Here is a 23,907-nt window from a genome sequence, read left to right on the forward strand (position 1 = left end):
GCCCTGATGAGCAGCCAGGCCAACCCTGGTGAACTCTCTTCTCTTCCCATACTCACAGTAAAACTGTAGCAACCAACGGCATAAAACTCCCCCTTCAGTGATTACATGCTTAAAACATTAATCATGCAGTTAAACACTTCACAATATTTTCTGTAAATATTTAAGCTATGGGTCATCCTATGTATTTTGCTGCCATCATGTCAGTCTGTAAGAATGTATGAACCTCACCTGTAACTATTTGAATGACAACCAGCACTGATGCACAAGGACAGCAAGTGCAGGTCAGATTTTACTGGATGAAGGCAATAACACGGCTAGGTTTATGTGTCGATCAGTCAAGCCTGGTTAGTTGACAGGCAGACGTGAAAACCACTCTGTAAAGTCAGCAGAAGGATGAATAGGCATTATCCACTTATTAACTGGTTAACTGCCGATTAATTTCACTTGCAAATCTCCTCTCCGGTATTAAAACACCTGGCTAACAGTTTTTGCTCCTTACCACCCCGTAATTTTGACGGGCCGGAAAACCGGAGCGCCCCGCCAGCCCCCAGCCCGCCGCGCGCTCCTCTCCCGCAGGAATGGAGGGAGAAATCCCCATTCCTCCGAAACGAGCTCGCCCCACGCGGTGCTGCCCGGGAAGGGCTCCACAGCCGAGCCCCGGGACCGCTCCGTTCCCAACACTGATACCGAGACGGCACAGAGCGCGCTGCGGGACGAAGGACGGGAGGAGCGGCGCGTGGCTCGCCCACTCGTGTCCGGGGCCGTGACGGGCAGCGCGGCTCGGAGAACTTCCGCGGCGAGCCCCGCCGAGCCGCCCTTCCCCGCCTCTGCTCCCGGCACGGCGCGGCGGCGCCCGGGACTCGCAGCAGCGCCGCGGTGGGGGCGCCCCGCGCCGGCCCCGCCGCCCGCCCGGCCCAGGCAGGTACCGGGCAGCGCCCCCCGCCCGCCCGCGCCCGGACGGGCAGGAGGCGGCGGCAGCCGGCAGGGCCTCGGCGCTGCAGACCGAAAGTCAACTGCGAGCTGCAAACTTTTTTCTCCCTCCTCCCCCACCCCCCCCCTTTTTTTTTTTTTTTTTCCCTCCTCTCCTTCCAGCGCAGCACCGGCTCCTGCAAAAACGAAACTTGCGAAGCGTTGCCCCTACCTGGCGCGAAGTCTGCAACAAGTGCAGCCGGGCGGGGGAGGGGGGCGGGCGCGGGGCTCGTGGCGGTGTCGGCGAGGCGGGAGCAGATCGCGATATTAATTTATTACGGAGCTGCCCCGGGCTCGGTCCTACTTCACTTACAGTACGGCGCCCATCCTGTAAACAAATATCGCTCCGCCAGGAAACGCTCTCCCCCGGCCCGGCCCGGCGCGGCCCCGCTGCCCGGCACCCACCCCGGTGGCGGCGGCACATGGAGCGGAGCGGGGCGGGGGCCCCGCGCCGGGGGAGGCTCCGGGCACCGGCACTTACCTCCGGCACGGCCTCCCCCGCCCGCCGAGCTGTGCCGAGTCCGTGATGCAAAAAGAAAGAAAGAAAAAAAAAAAAAAAAGAAAAAGAAAAAAATCCCCGGTGTCAGCAAATCGCTGTCAAATAATTTCCTTGCAGCAGGGAGCCGGGAAAAGCAGAAGCAGGAGGGGGAGGAGGCTGCGGGAGGCGGCGGGATCCCTCCGCCGCGATGGGTCTGGCCCCGGGTAGCGAAGCAGGAAGTAAGGTGTCGGTGGCGCCGCGGCCGCCCGGCCCCGCGGCGGGGCGAGGGGCGCCCGCCGCCCCCGGGGGCCCGCCCGCCGCCGGCCGTGCGCCGCCGCCGCCTCCCTCCCTCTCTCCCTCCCTCCCGCTCCGCCGCGCCGCGGTCTGGCGGGCAGCCCCTCCTCTCAGGGCGGTGAGCGCAGCGCAGGTGCCGGGGCCACTGGCGGCGACCTGTCAGCGGCTCCCGCCGGGTCGGCGGGGTGCGGGCGAGGGGCTGCCGCGGGATCCCGCCGCATGCCGCAGGGCGCTGGGGCCGGGCACCGCTCCCGCTCCCGCCCGGGCGGCGGCGCCGGGGGACGACACCGCGGCAGCCCCGGGGCCGAGGGGGTCCCGCCGCCGAGGGGCTGGGATGCAGGGGTGCTCCCCCGGCGCCGGGGTGTCATCCGGAGCGGGGCAGCCGTGTCGGGGCCGGGGGCTGCGGGCGCTGTGGCCCGGCCTCCCCCAGCCCCGGGGCGCCGGAGGGGGAAAGTGGCCGCGGTAAAGGCGGGCTCTCTCTCACCCGGGAGCTCTCCTGCCCTGAGCGGGGAAGGGCTGCTGCGCCTGCCGGGGCCGCCTCCGGCTCCAGGGCGGCTCCTCCGCTTCGGTTAATTTAGAAGTTAATTCTCTAATACAGCGAGCGATGTAGGAACTTGCTCCTGTGGTCACTGATCTTTGCCATTGGTCGTCCTAAATGATTTTTTTTTTTTTTTAAAGTCTACAGAAACGTTTTGGTGAAATACCTCATCGGTCCTTCTTCCCTTGGGCTCGGCATTTGCATTAGATTGCACCAAAATGTTCCCTCGCAGGGAAGGATTTTACATCTTGGGGACAGATATGTGATGCATACAGTTTATGCAGTGCTGTGTTTAAGCTCATGGACAATGACAGACTGTAAGAAACCATAGCTGGGAAGAGAGAAACTGAAACGGGGATGGTTATAGGCCTACTTCTGCCTTCAAAGAGGGAAAAAAGCCCCAACAGACAAAACTCTCAAGGGTTATAACTGGAACAGAAAAAGGTCTTTGGTGTTAGCATTTGTGATTCAGCCTTACATTATAATGGTTACCAGCAGCCTCATTTTCTTTTTATGGTCATCCTGGTTTCCTGGTTGCATGACACTTCCATCGGCCCACTGTTCTTAATAATTTAACCTTTTATGAAATTGTTTTGATTTACAGTGTAGATTAGAGCAAGAGTGAAAAAGTATGATATCACTCCTTGGCTATTAAATTTCTTTGAACTATGCACAAATGTGAGAAAGTCTTGTTTTCTTCCTCGCCGGCTCCTAATTTTCTAATTTTATTTTTACTTAACTGAAGAATACCATTCCAATATTGTAAGTTCTCTGTGCTGAGCTATGCTAAATCTATGCTGAGTTTTGGATTCAATGGTTGGCTTGTTTGCTTGCTGGAGTCGTAAGTCATATAAACTATGATGAAAATAGAATTAAAACCACAACTCAACATGTGCTTTGCCTCTGTTTGTTTTTTGTGTCTAGTCTGAAACCCAGAATAGCCCATATTACTTGTGATTTCCAAAATACCTCTAAAAATAAGCAATGAAATTTAACAGTCTTTTTAGGTTTGTCTCAGCATCTCTACTTGTCCAATTAATCAATACAAGCAAATGTCTGTTGAATCAGCTAGGTGTTATTTTATTTACCTGAAACACAAGTATAACTCAAAAGAGAAGCAAATGTCTAATTTCAACAAAGAATAATTAGCTGAGTTTGTTAGAGCATGATGCTAGTAAGGCCAAGATTGTATCTTTGCCTCCAGTATGGGCCATTCACTTAGGAGCTGGACTTAATCCTTGTGCATCCCTTCCAACACAGAATATTCTGTGATTATCAAGCAGCCTTCTGACATGTTATAAATTGGACCCATCTTACTCTGCCATAACAAGTTTAGCTACGCAAAACTCTTAGCTCTGGACAACATTTCCATAAAATTGTGTGGGCTGGCTATAGCCAGACTGCATTCTTTGTGTTTATCCTGCCAGTTATGAGTTGGTCTCCATCAAAAGCACAAAACCTTAACTTGTATTCTCAGTTTTCCTGATCCTTCTTCTAATCTTTTAAGGATTTGAGTATCAAGCTTCCCACTTTTGAATAAAAAAATCAGACTGTGGTTTACAGTATTCAACCTCAGAATGATTCTATGGGCTTGTCGCGATGTTGTTCAACAAGGATTCGGCAGGGATACCCGGTGAGTTGGTGAGCTGGCAGCTCTGAAGCCGGGGTGGGGTCCTGGCCGGCCCAGCCGCCGGCTTGCTGCTGTCAGAAGAGGGAGACCTTGCCCTCTCTTCCCTGCCCGCCGAGCTGGTTCAGCTCGCCAAGGCAGAGCACTGTTCCCTGTCTGGGCTAAGTTCCTGCCATTTTGGTGAGCTCCCTGGGAGATCAGCACGGGGGAGCTGGGGGGCGGCAGGGCGGGGAGGGCCAGGGGAGCCCTGCAGCAAGTTGGCACGGTGGCTCAGCTGCCTCCAAACCCCCCCAGCGCTTCCGAACAACACAAAAGCAGCAAATGTCTTGCAGTAACTGCCATCACTCTGTCAGAGTCTTGTTAGCAATTACTGCATTTTAATTTTTTTCTAAGCGGGGCTGTTTCAGAAATGAAAGCATTACAGAAGTTTAGAAGTGACAGAGGTCTCTGATCATCCTCCTGGTTCATTCCTTTCTGGCACAGAATTGCTGTGTCATTATTTTCCCAAATGCCTTAGTTTTTCTTAGAAGGCTTCACCTTGAATTTGTAGGCTTTCCAAGAAAGACAATGCTGAAGAAAACATACTATGGCTATGGTAGGAAGCAACATACCTTTGTTCAACAATTGGAGTCATTAAAATAAAACCACGTCAGACACCTTAAAAAAAAAAAAAAAAATCACATTTATGCAAGTATCTTACTGGTCAAAGTCACAGCAGCCAAAAAACATGTTCATCCAGTTTCTTGGTTTTAGATGCCTGTTCCCAGGTGGAATTTTGAATTGTGGATGTTATCCTAAAAAAAAAAAATAAAATCAGACTGTAATTATCTGAGTTCATTGAACAAGACTAATGACAGGCTTATATTTGTTTCAAGGGGGAGCTTTTGAGCCATAAATTGTACTGATGGATTTAGGTTTAAAAGCAAGTTCAGTTTCAGAATGTGACATTCGACATAATGTGGACTTTATATTTGTAATTGAGATTATGGCCTTATTTTCCAGAAAAAAATAAAAGCCATTATGGAAATTTCAAGAGATGATAAATCTGCCCTTTGGTACCTGTTCTTTTGGTGTAATTACTGATCCACCCTGTCGTTAAATGCTTGACCTTGATTTTTCTTTTCAATTTGTGGGTTTCCCAGCCTGAAGTTGCTGGTTCTTTCCAGCAACTAAATCAGTTTAGTATCATGTGAATCTCTTGGATTTAGTCAGTCATTTGTCTCTTTCTGTTTAAGACACACTGGGGTCCTACAGGAGTGGGACTGGTAGAATAGTTTTAAAAAGCAAAACGTGTGTTTTCTATGATAACATTCCCTGTGCATTTTCTGCTGCAAGGGAAGTAGACACAGCTTCCCACAACCTGAACACACACAAAAAAATGCATTACTATTGGCAATGGGTTTGCTCAGAGAACAACAAATGCATAATTCTAGGTTGTCCCTGGAAACATTACCTCTGCTTTGTTTCAAGGTAATGTTAACTTGCCTTGGTGCTCTTTTCTTTCACGTACGTTGGGGTGTGGTGTTTCTCCCTCTTATGCCCTGTCATCAGGAATATGGATATGGAGAGCTTCCAGGATAAAATGGCTTAACCTCTTCAGTGTCACTTCTGACTGCATCCATTGCAAGTTAGAAAAAATGGCCATGGGTTGAAATGGAGCTAAATATATTTAGTATAAAGGAATAATTTCTATGAAATGAAAATATTCATTCTAGAGAATGAATAATTTTTAGTAGAAATGCATCAGGACCCCAGCTACTGCAAACTACCATGTCCTTCCCTTTGTCCACTTCCACCACCCAGGTGAGGAACAGGCCTGTGTCAGAAGAGCAACAGCCCAGCCTTGCTGGTCCAAGTTGCCTCTTGTCCAGTGAACTGGCTGCTCTGATTCCAGATATGAGGCAAAGTCATGGATTTCACTGGCAGCCTAATATGATCTCAGCCCATGCTGCTGCCATTTGAAAACTAATCCTGGAAGTAAGAATTTTTAATTTTATTTTTTTTCTTTTAGCCAGATTGGTTTGCTGATTGCAGAACATAAGGAATGGTGCAGGAAATGTGCCAAGGAGGGGAGGAGATGAAAGCATGCTGCTTTAATTCAGACTGCTGGTGAAACCCCTGCTCACAGGGCCCCTCACTACAAGAAAAAAATTGAGGTGCTGGAGCATGTCCAGAGAAGGACAACAGAACTGGTTAAGGGTCTGGAGCACAAGTGTTATGAGCAGTAACTGAGGGAATCAGGGCCATTTAACCTGGAGAAAAGGAGTCTCAAGGGAGAGCTCATTGCTGTCCACAGCTACTGGAAAGGAGGCTGTAGCAGGGTAGGGGTTGGTCTCTTCACTCAATTAACAAGCAATGGAACTAGAAGAAATGGCCTCTAGTTGCACCAAGAGAGGTTTAGAATGGGTATTAGGAAAAATTTCTTTATGGAATATGTAGTCAAGCATTGGAACAGGTCGCTCAGGGAAGTGGTGGAGTTACCAACCCTGGAGGGATTTAAAAGATGTGCAGGATGTGGTGCTAAGGGAGAGTGGTGGATTTGGTAGTATTAGGTTAATGGTTGGACTCAATGATCCTAAGGGTCTTTTACAACCTGAATGATGCTATGAATCTTTTCATGAATGCTAAAACAAAAGTGAATGGTGATGTCTAAGGTCCTGCTAGCCCTTATGCAAATTACTGCCTCCAGCTCCATGGGTTTGCCTCCTGTTTGCACCCAACGCTGACACTACTTCCCCAGTGAGCCAGATCACCTTCCAGTGCTGGCAGAAATGCCCTATCATTTTTCCCATAGATAGCTTCACTGAGTCAGCCAGACAAGCAATAGAAAAGGAGGCAGGACTGTGTGTTCAAAAATGGGATTTATAGCCACACCACTTTAAATTGCCTCTAATTGTCTCAAAGCCACAGCTGCTATCTCATCTGACAGACAAGATGCTCTCTAAGAAGGTTAGTCCAGGTAGTGGACAAAAGCAAAAGGAAAACTGAGCCTGCACAGCTGTTTGCACTGCAGACAGCTCTGGAAATGCAAAAGCACTGGTTTTCTCTCAACGTCAACCTCAGGAACATTTTAGCAAAGCTTAGAGTTGCCCATCTCTTAAGTCATACACTGAGCTGTTGACCTGCTCCTTCAGCACAACCTACAGCAGCTGCTCAGCCCCTGGGGCTCTGGCCCAGTGCTGGTGGAGCTGGGTGCGACTGGATGAGGGAGCCTCCTGGCAGCTCCTGGTAGGACATGGCTTTGACCTTTCTGCTTCTCCCTGCAGTTGGGCACACGGGAGATACACAGGGATGCCCTGAAGCAAATTAAACCATGTAAAGTGTTTAGGAATATTTTGGTAAAGAAATTACAGATAGGCAAATGAGAAATAGTGATGACTTAAAGACTTTTTTTCAGTAACACTATTAGTGTTTTGCAACTGTATGTGAGCCCTAGAGAGTAGAAAGAGCTAGAGACATTCTTGCTTCATTTGGTTTGTGCCAGTTCCCATTCCTCTTGGAAGAGCTGCTTATACTATCGTGCTGTCAGGAATAATCCGTGGGCATACACATGTATGCACAAGAGACACAGTGACACGGGCCATCTTGCAGGATCTTGTCCTACTGAGCAATGCTCCAGTTTGTGTGGCTTTTTCACATGCCAGAAAAGAGGAAATGTTTTATTTTATACAATACACTGACATATGTATTTGTAAATTTAAAAATTTGTTTAATATATACACATTACATAAATTACATGTGTTTGTAAATTATGAATGCATAAACATATAAAACTGATGAATCTTTATAAAACTAACATAAGTGAAAATATTTTTTTAATAATTTCCAGATTTTAAGTTGATGGCATGGTTTGAGCTATTCTGCACTTTAAAACCATTGACTGTGTCTCTGAGTTGGGAATACAATCAGGAGCCAGTAATACTGTCTCCATTTCACAGATGGTTAAAGCAGGGAACAGAGGTGGTCCAGTGTCATCCAGGAATGTAACTGCAGAGGTAAAGTATGAAAAAATTCTCCTAGGTCTTTGCAGCTTGTTATGTCTTAATGACTGACCAATATTGTTCAAGTAAATCTTATGCCCAATTTGAAATGTTTGAAGCTTTGGCTGAAATGCAAGAAGCTTTATCCCCTGGCTTTGTATGTGCTCCCAGTGGTAACAGCTGAAAACTGCTCTATGAAGAAGCACACCTTACTCTAAATCTGCTGCTGTTGTTCTGTTGGAAAGAAATACATAGTCCTGTTTGCAGACAAAGATTCAATTAAATTACACTATTTAATGAAAACTGCCTTTACAGAGGCACCATAAACTTGAAATCCAGCGAAATCCAGTGAAATTATGGATTTAAGGTACTGTCTCCTAGTACTTTTGTTGAACGCCCCCACCAATCTTTCTGAATTGTTTTATCTTGGCTTTAAAAATCTGTTATGTGGTAAAATTGATATATTAAAAAGAGGCTTTAGGACAGCTTGCTACAGAGAGCTGTATTAACTTCTAATGTGTTTGTTGAAGAAGAGAAATCCTACTTTTGAGTACAGAAGGAAAAATAAAGCTGATTACAACCAAAAGTTTTCTAAAGATAAAAGGTTATAGAAAAGATGTATGATGAGAGGAGAAGGAAGCCTGGCATATTAACTAAGTTACAGTTAATCTAAATAACTTTCTGTAACAGAAGGATAATATCTAAATACAAATATGATAAAGTCACTGTGGTTCTCTATTGCAACATGCAATATGTCTGAGTCACACTGGCAAATGATATGAAGATTAAAGTTTTATTCCTTCTTCAGAATTTTATCTGTTGGAAGTGGATGCAATATTGGCAATAGCATACTGCATATTGTGTGGAACAGCACCTGTGATCAGAACTATCCCTGTCATCCCATCACCCTGCTTTCAGCCATTTCTGTTTTCTATTTCATATTCCTCAGCACAGAAGCAAATGATTTTGCTGATTTAATTCAAAATTGAATGTACCCTGTGTAGGTTTTGTTGAAGGAGTTTAAAACAGCCATCCACATCTTCTGCTCTGAACTTTCCCATTCAGAATTGTAACCTGAATTTTATACAAGTCTTTTATAGTCATATATACCAGTTAATTCAAGGCCTCACTGTGTCTTACTTATTTGTTTCTTACATATGTGACAGTGGGCAGATATGCATTTATACTGTATGGATACAGCTGTCAAGAATTACAAATGCTATTAACTCACATGGCTAGACTCATACTATATATCCAATATTTATACAGTATATTCTGTTTATAGTGATGTAGGGCACTTTACATCATCAGATAGAAATAAGCTGTACTGTTTCATAATTTTACAGTGATGGAAATGCACTTACAGTAGAAGACAAGCTCCTTTACATTTTTGTGTCACTGTTTTCGTTTGGTGGCCCCAAAACACTTGAAGAGGTGAGAGAGCTGCACAGAAAAACAGAAAGCAGAAAATGCAGTGAAGTTACTGTACATCTGCAGTAAGACAAAGAACTGCAGGGAACCCCTATAAAGCAGGTTAACAAAATTAACCTGCTTTTTCCAGCAGCAGCTGGAAGAGAGTTTTTCCAGCAGCAGCTGAAGGGCACCAGATGACAAATCCAGGCATATGTAAACATGTGAAGATTTTTGATGGACCAGTTTTGCTTCTAGAGAGGAAACTATCTCCATCACATTCAAATGGCCTGTGAATCTCCAAATTAGTATGTCAGTTGGGAAATTAAACAGGGGATCCCCAAAACAATCTCCTGTAGTGCTTGTGGTGAAAGCTTAGGTCTGTGAGACTAAAGTTCTCAGACTTTTGGGTCTGTTCTGTTGAGAAAAGAGGCAGCGGTGCAAATTAGACATGAGATTTTTTTTTTTCACAGGTGAAAAAGAAGATACCTTCTTTTGGGTCACAAAAGTGTGGAATTTTCCTATAAAAGTCTCCAAAGTTTTCTTCTAGACGTGGGTAGTATGTGCTGGTCCTCCCATATCTGAGAGCTCCCTGGGAACCCAGCAATAATGACTGGATAACATAGGGACCAGAAGGCTCATCTTTTAAGTCTGCAGTACCCACAGCATTGCCAGCTTGCTAGAAAAGCTTGAAGAAATATGGGGAGGTAAAACAGGTTTCTCAAATCAACTTTTGCCTTAGTTGATGTGTTGGTCTGCAGAATCCATTTCACTTTATTCAGAAATTCTAACAACAATAAGACATACATTTGTGTTTCTCTGAGTATATATTTTACAGCTTATGTGTTCTCTTATCATGCCAACACGTCCTCTAAATCCCCTTGGGAGGACAAGTACAGCTCTGTGGATGAGTCCCATGCCAGTTTACTGACTAATTTAGCAGCTGCCAATAGCTGAAGATTGAGGCACTGATAATTCCTCTGCACCTCAGACAGGGGTAAAGGAGCTAATTATACTCTGATTGTCTATCAGTTGAGGAAATCCCCAGATGAGGAGTTGTGGGTGTATTTCACTTTTCATACCCTGCTTGAGTGATGTGCTGGGAACAGAGGAGGGCAAAAAGTAAATTCAGCCCTAATTACTCATACTGAACTTATGGCCTTCTTAAATTATGCTCAACTCAAGAAGCAAACCCAGGGTTGAGAGAGACTTCTTCCAGACTTGTTTTAAGACTGCGCCACTAGAGGCTGTTCTCACTGAAGTGTCTGCCAAAACCCTCTTGAGTCTGTGTTTAAGGAGCAGTCCTGCGTGGAGGCCCTTCCCTGGTGGTGTGCCAGTGTTTTTCCCTTCCTATTAGAAGACTATCGGAAGATCTTGGACCTGTTCCACTCTTAAACTCCAAGCATCTTTATTGTCTATCTGTCCTTGCAATATGATAGGCCAGAAACTTTTACTGTCTGGCCTTTTGTAAGTCTTATTTTCACAATCCAGGCAATATAGATCTCTCAGTTTCCCATTTCCACTTCTCTAATGTTTGTTATATTCAATTGTATGTCTTGGGGTTCATTTCTGCAGCTCCTGTCTATGCTTCGTGCAGTTTTTCATCTAATCTGCAATTGCTATCTATACTCTCAATCAGCTCATCTCTCTTTATTAGTAATAGATCCAGTCAGTTCTTATGTTTGCATACACTCTAGGATGGTAATGTTTTGTCTTGCCAGCAGACAGAGATTTTAAAGTTGTGATAACCTATATGCTTGTCTGAGGGATGTGAAAATAGTGTTATGAATGTTGTTTATGAAAACTGGGGTTTGCAACCTTCAGTTGTTTTCACATACTGTAGCTGACTGTCCTCAAAGAAGTGACAAGCAGAACAGACAGCGTTGGCAAGCCCATCGTTCACATCTGATCCTAGCTAACTAACCATGAAAATCCTCAGCATTTTCCCCCAGTAACCTCTATGTAGATACCAATTTGAGGACAGTTTTATTTAAATCATTCTACACTTTCTTTGCTCCAATTTAAACTCTGATTATACCTAATTTCCTCTTCCTAATTTTTTCTTCTACTGACCTTGCACTATGCATAAACATTCTTCATAGAGAAATTAATGAGCTAGTTGTTGTTAATTTTTTATGTCTTAGTTTTTGTGCCCAGTACATAATGATCCACTTACATCTCAACTTGCATACTGTAACCTCCACTTTCGACTTCTTCTCTTTCCTGCCAACAAAGCAAGTTGATTTTCTAATAACTTAAAATACCTCCTGTTATCCTTAACTCTCTAAAGATGCTTTCCTCCTTTGTTAATTAATCCTCTCTGTTTCCAAGGATCCTCTGCCTAGGATTGTGCCTGTCTCCTTCTGTGCCATGTTCTGCTCTGGAAAGCGACAGGTAGGCGCTTCTGTCTCTCTCCCATTCCTGAGCATCGCAGTAGAAGGATGCCAACTTGCCCAAAAGGGGCTCTTGGCCAGTTTTTGAGCAAGTGTTTTGAAAACTAGTTAGGCAGTTTTCCCACTGTAGACAGGCTCGTGGAAGGCCCATTAATTACTCACTGCTGGCTTAACTATGGCCAGAAAAAGGGGGCTTTTGTGCAATTGTCAAACCCCCACCATTATTTCTACATGTTGGTTTTGTATTTAATAGGATTACATGACTTCTTTGCTCTATATGCCAAAATGGATGGTTCCTTTCAGTAATAAAACAAAGCCAATAACCTGAAAGGAACCATGGCTCAAAAGCACAAACTTGACCTCTGAGTGACCTTGACATTTACAGACTAAAAAGAACTTTTCTTTGAACAGACAGAAGTCAGGGAGCCAGCAAGAACCAGGAGAAAATGGTTTTGTTGCTTTCTGATTACATTGTTTAAACCAACATACTACATGGTTTACAATACTTCATTACAATGTATTAGGGCCTGGAGGTGATTTAATGTCTGTTTATAACTGAGACTAATCTTGAAATAAACAAATGAATGTTTGGAAAATGGATGAAGCTGTTCTGCCGGAGACAGCGTTAAATGCATCTCTGAAGAGTAAATCATGACTGTAGAGCACTTAAATGCTTTTTATTTCTACCTTCAGCTGTATTTCAGTGGTTTTATCTAACAAAATTAATCATGGTGCAGTAAAAAAATTCTAATTGGTTAGGACTGCCTAGCAGCCATACATTCTATAACAAATCCACAATTTAAAAACTGTTTAGCCCTTTAAAATCAGGGGAAAAGATAAACTAGAATATGCCGTAGCATTATACTAGGCACCATGGTGATCTAAATTAAATCTGTTACAACCTGTTCTAATTTAAAATTGCTCCGTTGTGTGAGTGAAGGGGAAAGAAGAAGAGTTAGTTCACTTGTTCAGAGCATTTTCATATTCCCAGGTAAATCTTTCATCCACCCTGCTTTTGCTTGTGGGCCGTATGTTCCCATTTCCTTTGTGCATCCCCTGCATAACTGCCCATAAATGTGGCTTTAGATGGAGTCAAGAACTCTTTCTCCAGTGGTTCTGTATCAGTTCTGGTCTCCATCAGCCAAGAACAAGCACTGTCACCGCGTGTCACGATCGGTGACAGCATGCCCAGCTGCTCCCGACCCTCAGAAGCTCCTCTGCAGTGCTAAGGCAGAGACCTTGCTACAGGAGGTTGCTCCAGTTTCTTCTGCAGCACTCATCCTGCCATCCATCTCTGCAGGCAACTACTTGGCCACTTCTGCTTTCTCCCTGCCCTGTCTCTTCTACCACCCAAAGCCCTATTCATGGCCCCCAGGCACTGCACAGCACATTTCTCTTCTTCTAACATCTGACTCATTTCAAAAATGCCTTGAATTTCTCGAAGTAACAGTCACTAAGCAGTTAACGCTTGATTTGAGAGGAGGGGGAAAAATAAAAAAATGAAGTCTCATGGCTGCTCCAGCCCCAGCACCCACCCACACCCTTCCGGTTGCAGGCTGGAGCGAGCGGGAGCTGGGAGCGCGGGCTGGAGCGGCGGGAGAGGGGCGCTCCTGCAGCGCCGTGCCCGCGCCGCCTGCCGACACCTGGCGCCGGCAGCGGGGAGAGCAAGGAGAACGGGGCTCTTCCCTCGCCTCTCCTGCAGGCATGGCTGAGCAGGACTGCTTAACCTGCCTACCCCACCACATCCTACACCCGCAGGACCAGCTCTGGGGCCCCGAGCTTTGACAGTGCACTTGCCTGCGCTGCAGTGGATGCTAAATACCGTGACTGCTCTTTCTTAGTGCAAGGGTTCTAAAGGTCTGGTCCTACGGCAACACAGCATCAACAGTTGCACTTCATACACTTCATATTCATGTCTCTATGTATACCACCCCCCCCCCCTTCCTGCCTATGTATACTGTCTCTATGTATACCCCCCTCCCCCCTTCCTGTCACTTTGTTTGCCACACAAACACGAGTGGCAGAAGTCTCAAGAATATTTGAGTTTGTTCAAACTTAAAAAGTAGTCAACCACGTGAAAGAGAATCCCGTGAAGGGGAAGCCTGCAACATAAGCCTGTACATTCATTGGCATCAATAATTGCAGGGAAAGGACGTTAGCTATACAGAACAAATTTCAAGTGGTTCTTGCACGTTCCTAGGTGTTGAAGCTGACCACCTCTGACCACCACAAACATAGACTTTCTTATTACCAGCTCACAGACCTCTTTGTATCCTAAAGTCATAAAATGGTTTGGGTTGGAAGACACCTTAAAGATCATCTAGTTTGAAATCCCTGCTGTTAGCAGGGACACCTTCCTCTAGACCAGGTTGCTCAGAGCTCCATCCAACCTGGCCTTGAACACTTTCAGGGATGGGACATCCAAAACTTCTCTGGGCAATCTGTTCCAGTGCCAGACTACCCTCACAATAAAGCATTTCTTCCTAATATATAATCTAAACCTACTCTCTTTAGTTTGAATTCATTACCCCTTGTCCTGTCACTACAGGCTCTTGTAAAAAGTCCCTCTCCATCATTCTTGTAGTCTCCCTTCAGGTACTGGAAGGCCACAATTAGAGCACCCTGAAGCCTTCTGTTCTCCAGGCTGAACAATCCCAGTTCTCTCAGCATTTCCTCATAGGAGAGGTGCTCCCTCCCTCTAATCATCTCAGCTGCCTCCTCTGGACTCCCTCCAACAGGTCCATGTCCTTCCTGTGCTGGGGACCCCAGAGCAGGACACAGCACTGCAGGAGGGGTCTCACCAGAGGGGAGCAGAGAGGCAGAATCCCCTTCATTGGCCTGCTGCCTAAGCTGCTTTTGATGTGGCCCAAAACACATTTGGCTTTCTGGGCTGCCAGTGAACATTGCTGGGTCATGTCCAGCTTTTCATCCACCAGCACCCCCAAGTCCTCGGCAGGGCTGCTCTTGATCTGTTTATCCCCCAGCCTGTATTAACTGCTATGTCTAAATACACACTAGCAGTGTTCTGAATTTACAGTGAAAACAGATGAGATCAGGCACATTTTTGCATGTGCAGTTTTTTTCCCCTTTGCTCCCATGTTAGTTTTTCCCCCTGTACAATTCATTAGAGACTATTATCTTAGCTCCTGTTAAATCTCTTTTAGAGGTTGATGTTTTAACTCACCAGCTTGAGCTCTAGACTGCTGACACGTTACGCTGCAGAAAGCAGTGAAATTATCACGGACTGAGTTGGCACTGTATTTTTTCTAAGGCACTGCGTGATGAAAATAAATCATGTTGTCCCCTTGACATGATCCACTAATGAAGATGCACATCCTCTTGTCCTGCCTTCTTACTGGATGTGAGAGCCCTTCCTCTGTCTTTTTTCTTCATTTCCACTGTGGAAGAAGCTTTCTAATTCTGCACATTGGTTTGCTTAGCAATATTGCTGTTGCCTAATGCAATAAAAATCAGTTATGTAACTGCCTTTGCTAGACTTGCAGAGAGCGTTCACCAGACAGGAACATGGCCACAGTATCTTTTTGCTTTCATTATGCCTCCTATATTTGCTGCTATTATGCAATATGCTCTGCTTTCAGTATATTTTTAAAAATAATTTTCCTTGACATCATGTTTAGAATATTATACACTTATAATCTAAGCTCATACAAAGACAGAGCAGGGAAAAGAAATAAGCTTATTCAGATTTATTGCTAAAAGGGCTGATATTATAGCACTGGTGCCTCCAAGGAACAAAGAATCGCCTACAGGTTGTCAGATAGTATTTTTAATACTCTAATTCTGAACCAAATTCCTAAAATAACCTGTGTTTGCAGATTACCGTGTGCTCTTTTGTTCTGAATAATGTCTTACTTAGTGAACTATGTCTTATCAATCCACCAAGTACTGGGTGTCATTGTTCACCTCATTCACAATTCATCTTTTAATTAACATTATCACAGGAAAAATTCTATTTTGGTCAGCATAATTTGTCTTTGGAATTGGCAGTACAGAAATAAAAGAATTACCATCTGAATTTATCTGAAGACTATGAAGGAGATGGTGACTACAAACCTACCTCATCTGGCACCGAAGAGGAAGGGAGGGAAACCATGTAAATGATAATGGCTTTAAAAATTGTATTTGCTATGTAAAAATCACTATGGTCCTTCAGTATCTACTAAGCAAACAGCTTCATCAAAATTACTGTTACTGAAAATACAAACCGGAATTCTACATTTAGACACATGCTTTTTTTTTTGGTGGAAAGGGTTGCTGACTTAGGGAAGATTTAGGAGATACAAATGTCTTTTCAAAGTGATGTCTTTAGATATAGGTATGTAATATCAACTTCATGCAGCAAAATGCTGATCATTTGCTTTAAACCTCAAATTAAGTTCTAAGTGCATCATTGTTTTAGTGAACAGCCATGGAAATGTCTTTAAAATGTTTTTTAACTGCACCAGGAAACATTTCACAGAGAATTGAAGCATTTCTGAATCTTTCTCACAAAACTCACCTTTCATAATGATTTCCCTAAAACTCCATTAAATAGCATGTTGTTTTTCTGAGTCTTCTTTATAGACATTTATCCCTGCAGTCTAGATATGCAATATTTTTTTATTTACATTCAAATTAGTACAGTGATGTAAAATCGACTGCATCTAAGGTACAGTGAACACACCAGCAAACCAGCTGCTTAAAAATTCTCTCCAACATCACTTTACCTCTTGATTTCATCCATTTCTAGTTGCAAATGCAACAGGCCCTGAAGATGAACATGTTGAAGCACCATTCAGCTAGGATAACAGGAATTATTGTATGCTGAGTCCTCTGGAGCATCTTCTCCAGGAGGTTGTTTCTCTTTCAAACCAGCTGGGCTTCAGCTTGGCTGCCATGGGTGAGTTCTGGTGCATCAAGAAGCAGTCTTCTAGTGGGTGTTTCATTAGTACCTTCTAAAACAGATTTAAGAAAGGAACCATCAGTCTCCCCTGTGACAATTAATATTTCCTCAATTATGCCTATTGTGCTGGTTTAGGACAGGGTAGAGTTATTTTTCTTCCCAGTGGTTCTCTAGTACGGGGCTTTATTTTGGATTTGTGCTGAACACAGGGTTGATAATATGGAGGTGTTTTTTGTTATTGCTGAGAGGGGCTTACACATCTTTCTGCTTTTTGTGCTGGTAAGTTGGGGGTGCGTGGGATGCTGGAAGGAGACACAGCTGGGACAGGTGACCCCAACTGACCAAAGAGATATTCCAGACCATAGGACATCATGCTCAGTGTATAAAATGGGGAACAGAAGGAAAAGGGAGGAACTTTTTGATGGTGTTTGTCTTTCCAAATAAATGCTACACGTGATCCAGCCCTGCTTTCCTGGAGATGGCTGAACAGCTGCCTGCCCTTGGGAAGCAGTGAATTGATTCCTTGTTTTTATTTGCTTGTAAGTGCAGCTTATGCTTTACCCATTAAATTGTCTTTATCTCAAGCCACAATTTTTCTACCTTTTACCCTCCCAATTCTTTCCCCAGTCCTACTGGCTGGGGGGTAAGCAAGTGGCTTTGTGGCACTTGGTTGCTCTCTGGGGTTAAACCAGGGCACATTTTTACATTGTGTTAACGGACACAGCATTGATTGAAAATAGTCATTGAAGTTCATTGATCCCCAGTCAAACTATCATTTAGGTTTTGGGTTTTTTTGTTTGTTTGTTTGTTTGTTTGTTTGTTTTTTAATGGCAGAGACAAGCAGCACTTGAACAGACAGCTTGGGAGATGAAAGAGGTATGGATGACATCTGCATCTTTCATAACCATGGTCTGTAGCATTCTATGGGCTATCTTTTGTGTTGAAAGCATGGTGAGGCCCAGAAACATCTCAGCTAGAGCCGAGAAATGCCATGAAGGTTTTTAACCCTGCTGAAACATTAAAATTGCCTCTAATTCTCTTTTTCAGTTTCTGATAATTGACTTGGTAAGACTTGGGCTTTTTGGCAGAAGATAAAGGCGGTCTCCTCAACCTTAATTATTACTCCTGAATTTGAATAGTGCCTTTGCTTACAAAGTCAATGGCACAGGCTAAATATTATGGAAAATTCTTCCCAAAGCTGTAAAAAATGATACTCAGGAAGTTATGTTCATATTGAAATGATGGCTTTGTAGGGTAAATTTCTGTAGGTTAATTTCTGTTTGGGTTGCCCACTTTGCTAGGTAAAATAGGATGCTTTTCACATTACTAAACTCCAGGATTTTTCTAACATTTTCTTTGTGCAGCCCAGAAAGGGAAACAATTAAGTCATACAGCTTTCCTTCACCCTGTGCTATTTTCCAAAGAAGATTCATATTCTGTATTCCTTAGGCATGCACAGTGCATGAATGAGAAATAGTGTGGGCTTTACTGATCTTCTAAGGAATATATAATTATTTTCTGCGTTTTAAGAACAATTACTTAAGAATGGCAAAGGAGATAAAAATAAGTACAGTAAAATATGTACCCTGCATATAGGAAGGGTACATGCAAAAAGAATTTATGCTTATTCTTCGGAAACTCGATATTTAAATTATTAATTGAGGGAAGAATGAAGAGAAGGGGGAGAAAACGAGATAACAAAAAGGAAGAAGCAACCATGAATACTCACTATGAGAATGCTTACAAAGTTTTAAGGAATATAAGATATATATAAGGAACATAAGTGAAGCTGCACTCACTCTCAATGCACAGCTTTGCTGTAATTTAGCACTGTTTGGCAAAGGCAACATTTTAAGGTGCCTTCAGCTAGTACTGCAGGCAGTTGTGACTTGGTCTGCCTTTCCTACCTGTTTATTCCCCTCCCATGCATTGTCTAGATTTGCAAGTGTAAATTCTCCAGAGCAGAGATTTCCTCAGCAGGATTTGCTAGGTTAGGGTCCTGCTGGGCAGATCCTTAGCCATGAAGGCTGATAGAAGGTGTGAGGTAGAAATAGTACTCAGTTTGTGCTTATGTCCATGCAAAGTTGCCAGCAAGTGAAGGAAGGTGTGTTTTTAAACCTCAGCACACTCAGGTGCCCCGCGGCTGCCCACACGGTCAGACACGTCTGCTTGGTTTGGGCCCAGCTGTAATTACAGAGGTGCAAGGCAAGCCCATGGGTACAGCAGCGGTACAACAGGTTCTCAGAAAGGCCTCGCAAGATGCTGAGCCTGTATGTGCTGAAAAGGAGTAATGGAGGATGATTGTTTGCTGGGTTTCATGGTGGTGCCTTGTTTTTTAAGAGGCAGACTGGCCTCCCTACTTGAGTGAGCAAGCCGCGCCTCAGTTTGGGTCACCCCCTGGAAGCTGAGCAACAGAATTTATAGCTTCTGCTATTTAGTAACACTTGTCTTAAAGCCGTAGACGCCGCATTCATGTAATTTACCGGTTTATTTTCTTTCCACCTGCATGGAGTGTCAGAAGCTTCCAGGAAGCCCTCACTGCCCACTAGCAGCGCTGAGAAGGGCATTTCAGCTGAGGCGGGCACCCAGCTTTGCCAGCCGCACTGGAGATGTCCCCAGTCCCAGACATTGCTTGGCACTGGGGGAGACTGGTGAACGACAACCTGGTGGTGCTGCTGTTCAACAAGCTGTCCATGAGCCAGCAGCGTCCTTGTGGCCAAGGCAGCCGACAAAATCCTGGGGTGCATTAGGAAGAGCATTGCCAGCAGGTCGGGGGAGGTGATCCTGCCCCTCCTTTCAGCTCTGGTGAAGCCTCACCTGGAGTGCTGTGTCCAGTTCTGGGCTCCTCAGTACAAGAGAGATGCGGAGCTTCTGCAGCAGGTCCCGCGGAGGGCAGTGAGGATGGCCGAGAGACTGGGGGATCTCTCTTATGAGGAAAGGCTGAGGGAGCTGGGCCTGTTCAGCCTCAAGAAGAGATGACTGAGAGGTGACCTCATCAATGTCTACCAGGATGTGAAGGGAGAGTGTCAAGAGGATGGAGCTGGGCTCTTCTCAGTGCTGCTGAGCAATAGCACAAGAGGCAAGGGGTAAAAAGTGAAGTACAGAACTTTCACCTGAACTTGAGAAAGAACTTTTTTACAGTGCAGTGACTGAGCACTGGAACGAATTGCTCAGAGAGGTTGTGAAGTCTCCCTCACTGGAGATACTCAAGAACCGTCTGAAAGAAAACCGGTGCCATGTGCTCTGGGATAACCTTGCTTGAGCAGGGACGTTGAACCCTTCCAGCCTGACCCATCCCGTGATCCTGGGATTCCGTGAGGCGAGAAGGGCAGGCGGCCCGCGGAGGCGGCCGGGGGCGGGTACCGACTGCCGGCCCGGCCCCGCAGCTCCCGCGGCCCCGAGCACGGAACGCCGTGTGTCGGCCGAGCAGCGCCGCGGAAGGACTGCAGCCCCCAGAACGCGGCGCGGCGGCCGCTGACGTGCGGGAGGCGGGGCGGAAGTGTGTGTTCCCCGGGCTGGGCGGCCGCCCGGGCCCCGTTCCGGCTGTCCCGGTCTCGGCCTCAGCAGCGCGGGGCAGGGGGCAGGAGGAGGCAGAAGATGGCGGCGGACCTGGAGGCGGAGGTGCAGGCCATTGACAAGAGCCTGCTGGAGTGCTCCGCCGAGGAGATCGCCGTGGTGAGGCGGCGGGCCCGGCGCGGGGAGGGAGGGAGTGGGGGCTCGGAGGCCGCGACAGGCACCGGCCTGGGGGGCCTTCCCGAGGCCGGGGCGAGGCCGCTCCGCGGGGCGAGCGAGCTCTCCGGGAGGGGGTGTCCCTGCCGGGGCTGGCTCTGAGGGCACCCCCGGCCGGCAGAGGTGTCCCGCTGTGGCTTCGGCGCGCTGTTGTCGCCAGCGTCGCTGTTGCAGCAGACGAAGTCCATGGCAGCGATCAGCCAGCTTTTCCTGTTGTGCCGGCTGGCGCAGGTGGCTCCCTGGAAGCCGCCTGGACGTGGCCATCCCCTGCCGGGGGCGGCCGGCCACATGGCCCCTTCCGTAACTGCTTCCTGAAGTTACCTTCCTCCGCCTCTGCTGCCCCTTCGCCTCTCTCTGCCGGCAATCACGCCTAGAACTGAGGATATCCCCCCCCCAATTAATTTAGGTGGATGTCTGACTCCAAATGCGCTTTTCAGTGTTAAAGTGCCATTACAGGATTTTTCCTTCCTCCCCACTCTTTAAGATGCGGTTCTAGAAAAGCTTGCAGTAGTTAAATTTAGGATTATTAGAATGAGGTGTTTGTAAGAGGAAATATTAGTAAAATCAGTGTAACATTTGAAGAAATCTACTTCTGTTTACATACTTTTCCTGTTCTTACAAAGAGTAGTTGAAAGAGGAATGTAGTTTCGAGGGTAAAGTCTTAGGAGGAAGTTTTGTTTCTGACAAATGTTTGTCCATTTAGACACTTGGGCATTTGAGGAGCTGGATGTGTGTGTTAAATTTTTGAGACTGCTCATGTGCGTATTGGTAGGATAAAACCTTGAAGAGCTGTCTGTGTGTGTCTCAGTCGGAATTACATTGGCTGTTTCCAAATGAAAATAAAAGGCTGTTATAATTCAGATTATCCTCAGATTATGCTTGTATCTTCAGTGCAGACAAAGGTATGATTAGATGGGCAAATGTGCAGTTAGCTGTATGCTAGCTAGTTTAGCTCCAGGATTAGTCTTGCTTCTTCTCTACAGCAAACCAAATAATTCCATCAAACATTTATAAAGTAGTCCAAATTGAGCCCAAATTACCTTGTCTGTGTGAATAGCAGATGGATTTTTTGGGTCACACTGTAGGTAAACTCAAAGCAATCATGAGCCCAGGGGAGCACATTTAGGAATTTGCTGTAGGTAGCAGTGCCAGCTTAAATGTAGTCAGTTCTTTATCATTTTTTTTTTGTCATCAAGCACATCAGCACAAGCTCCAGTTCTGAAATCTGTCATTCAAATCTAGTGTGTTTTTTCTGCCTCCTTTGCTGATAGCATTACTTTGCTGATAGCTTATTATTAACAAAGTAATACTACTCCAAGACAATAGTTGCTGCACTTAAGGCTTCAGTTTGTCATGGCAGCAACTTAATGATAAACTTCCAAAGAACAAAAATAATAAAAATTAGTTCTCTTTAACATAACATGAGCCTACATGAAAGTTTTTTTTTTTGTGTAGCTAAAAACCCCATAAATTGTACCTTTTAGCTTTTGAAACAGACAAGTGAGTTATTTTATGGCTTATTAGTATTCTACATTTTGTTCTCCTGGTATCTCTTACTTAGATGGGAATTTAATAGAAACCCTGATGAACCATTAGGTATTTACTTATGTAAGGTGTTGTTTGATCAATACTTTGCACTTTTTTTTTCCCCCCAGGGCAGTAAAGTTGTTGCAGGAGAGTAAGTGTGAAGAGGGAGGAAGTGAAGAGGAATACACTTATCTTTTTAATAAAAAACCTCTCTTGGGAGAGTAGAATATTAGCTTGTCTTTCGTGTGATTTCAGGGTAGAAGAAAGACAAATACTAATTGAAACCTTGCCTAAATGCAGAATGCTTTTATGAAAGAACAAATTCCAAAGTTTTGAGTAGTTTTTCTGGAGTTCAGTGCTCCCCAGGTAGCAATTGATAAAGGCAGTGCAACCTGTGTTATACCTATGTATATATTTCTATTAACAGTCTTACTTGCACAGCAGACCTGTGAGTTGCCTTCCTGGCACCTCTTAGAGTCACATCTGTTTCCTTGTCCTAGTAGCCTGGATTTCCTTCTGATATTATTTCATCCAGGATCTGATTTTCAAAACTGTGTGTGCAGTTATGTGTATAGAACTGGCTCCACAAACAGATTTAAGTGTGATGGCGTTCATCATTGCCACACCTAACTCTCAGACAGCTACTCCCAGAATTTTTGGGATGGGAAAGACATTTACTCGAGGAACAAGAATTTTCTCTGCTTAGGTATTTGTCTGAGCTTGTAGTATAGCTAATATGCACTGTGTGTTTTCTCGATAGAAATTAGTAATATACTGCTGAATTAAAAGATTGTTGTTAAAGATATTTTGCTGAAAAATTCCTGCAGTTTAATAGCTAGGACATGCTATAGAAAATAATGCAAAACCAAGCTTATTAAATGGAAATAATGGAAAATATTAAGTCACTGCCACTGTGATTGAGTTGGTTCCTGGCAGTAGTAACAGTTTGGCAAAACTGATGAAAGGAGAGGAAAAGATGAATGAACTGGCGGGAAAAATTAAATTCTTGTTTAAAACTTTATTTTTAATCTTTTTTTTTTTTTCCTATGGTATTTTCTGAATCGTGGTGGGAATGGTGAGATAATCTGTAGATTTCTAGATTCTTGGCTATGGCTTTTTGGCAGCCTCTTCCCATGGACTTCCTTGGGAAAAAACTGGGCTTTTACCATCAAAGCTGGATGAATATAGAAAGATTTAGTCAAACTTAGGAAAAGAGAAGTGAAGAAAGCACCCTGACGAATTAGGGTTTTTTAAAATACCAAGTTCTGCTTCAGAAAAACATATCTAATAAATGAAACTACTTCAGTATATTTTAAAAAAAGGCAAAAATGCAGTCAGTCTGCACAGATGCTCAGCTGACTCTGAATGTCTGTATCCTGAGGAACTTACTACAACTGTGTTATCTCAAACATAAGTTCTTTAGAGTAAGTTATAAATAATTCAGAGTAAATCAAGCTCTAATATTTGATCACCAAACCCATTTATTTTGGCATAATTAATTCTGCATTTCCATGTACAGTTTTAGGTTGATTTTGAACTCTTTTTTTGCCAGGGGGTATCTGGTTGTCACATTTACAATGAGAAATAGCATGCTGAGGCTGTTTATGTAACACAAGATTTAATCAGTGGACACGTGCAGTATCTGCTTGCTCCCATTTGTTCCTTATAAAAACCTTGCAGTCTTAACTTAGAGTTTAAACCTTTCTAAATTTGTTATCCACAAGGCAGAAATAAAACAAATGTTGTCTCCTCAAGTATTTTTTTTATTATGTGTGTATATACGGGGGAGGGGTGGGGGGAAACAAACTAGGGGAAGCTGTGAGTTTTTAAGTGGCTAAGGGCAGTTCTGTGGTTTGATGCCTTTTAAAAACGGCCAATATTGTTTTTTACAATTGATTGACTAGGAGAATTGTAGTGAGTTGACCTTGGCTGGGTGCCAAATACCCACCAAAGCTGCTCTCTCTCTCCCCAGCTGGAGAGGGGAGAAAATACAAGAAAAGGCTTGTGGTGGAGATAAGGAGTGGGAAAGGTCACTCACCAGTTACTGCCATTGGCAAAA

At 44.7% G+C, this 23,907-nt stretch overlaps 2 protein-coding genes across 13 annotated transcripts in view; one reads left to right on the forward strand and one right to left on the reverse strand.

The window, feature by feature from the left end:
* Positions 1–1,659, reverse strand: part of TRERF1 (transcriptional regulating factor 1) — a 100,491-nt gene extending 98,832 nt beyond the window's left edge. For 7 of the 11 annotated variants that reach the window (XM_059841132.1, XM_059841130.1, XM_059841129.1 and 4 more), the window contains exon 1: positions 1,451–1,659. The gene's annotated coding sequence lies outside the window, so the exon portion shown is untranslated. Of the gene's footprint in view, positions 1–228; positions 365–1,141; positions 1,298–1,450 lie in introns of those variants that run through there. The other 4 variants (XM_059841119.1, XM_059841124.1, XM_059841120.1 and 1 more) reach the window with 2 other exon arrangements.
* Positions 1,660–20,091: 18,432 nt separating this feature from the next.
* UBR2 (ubiquitin protein ligase E3 component n-recognin 2) overlaps positions 20,092–23,907 on the forward strand; it is a 55,383-nt gene continuing 51,567 nt past the window's right edge. Inside the window, exon 1 of one of the 2 annotated variants that reach the window (XM_059841147.1) lies at positions 20,092–20,267. In XM_059841147.1, the coding sequence (XP_059697130.1) occupies positions 20,190–20,267 (78 nt within the window). In that variant the 5' untranslated portion in view covers positions 20,092–20,189. The remainder of the gene's footprint in view (positions 20,268–23,907) is intronic. The other variant, XM_059841145.1, reaches the window with a different exon arrangement.

Source organism: Haemorhous mexicanus, chromosome 3, assembly GCF_027477595.1.
Source record: "Haemorhous mexicanus isolate bHaeMex1 chromosome 3, bHaeMex1.pri, whole genome shotgun sequence".
In the NCBI taxonomy this organism is placed as follows: Eukaryota; Metazoa; Chordata; class Aves; order Passeriformes; family Fringillidae; genus Haemorhous; species Haemorhous mexicanus.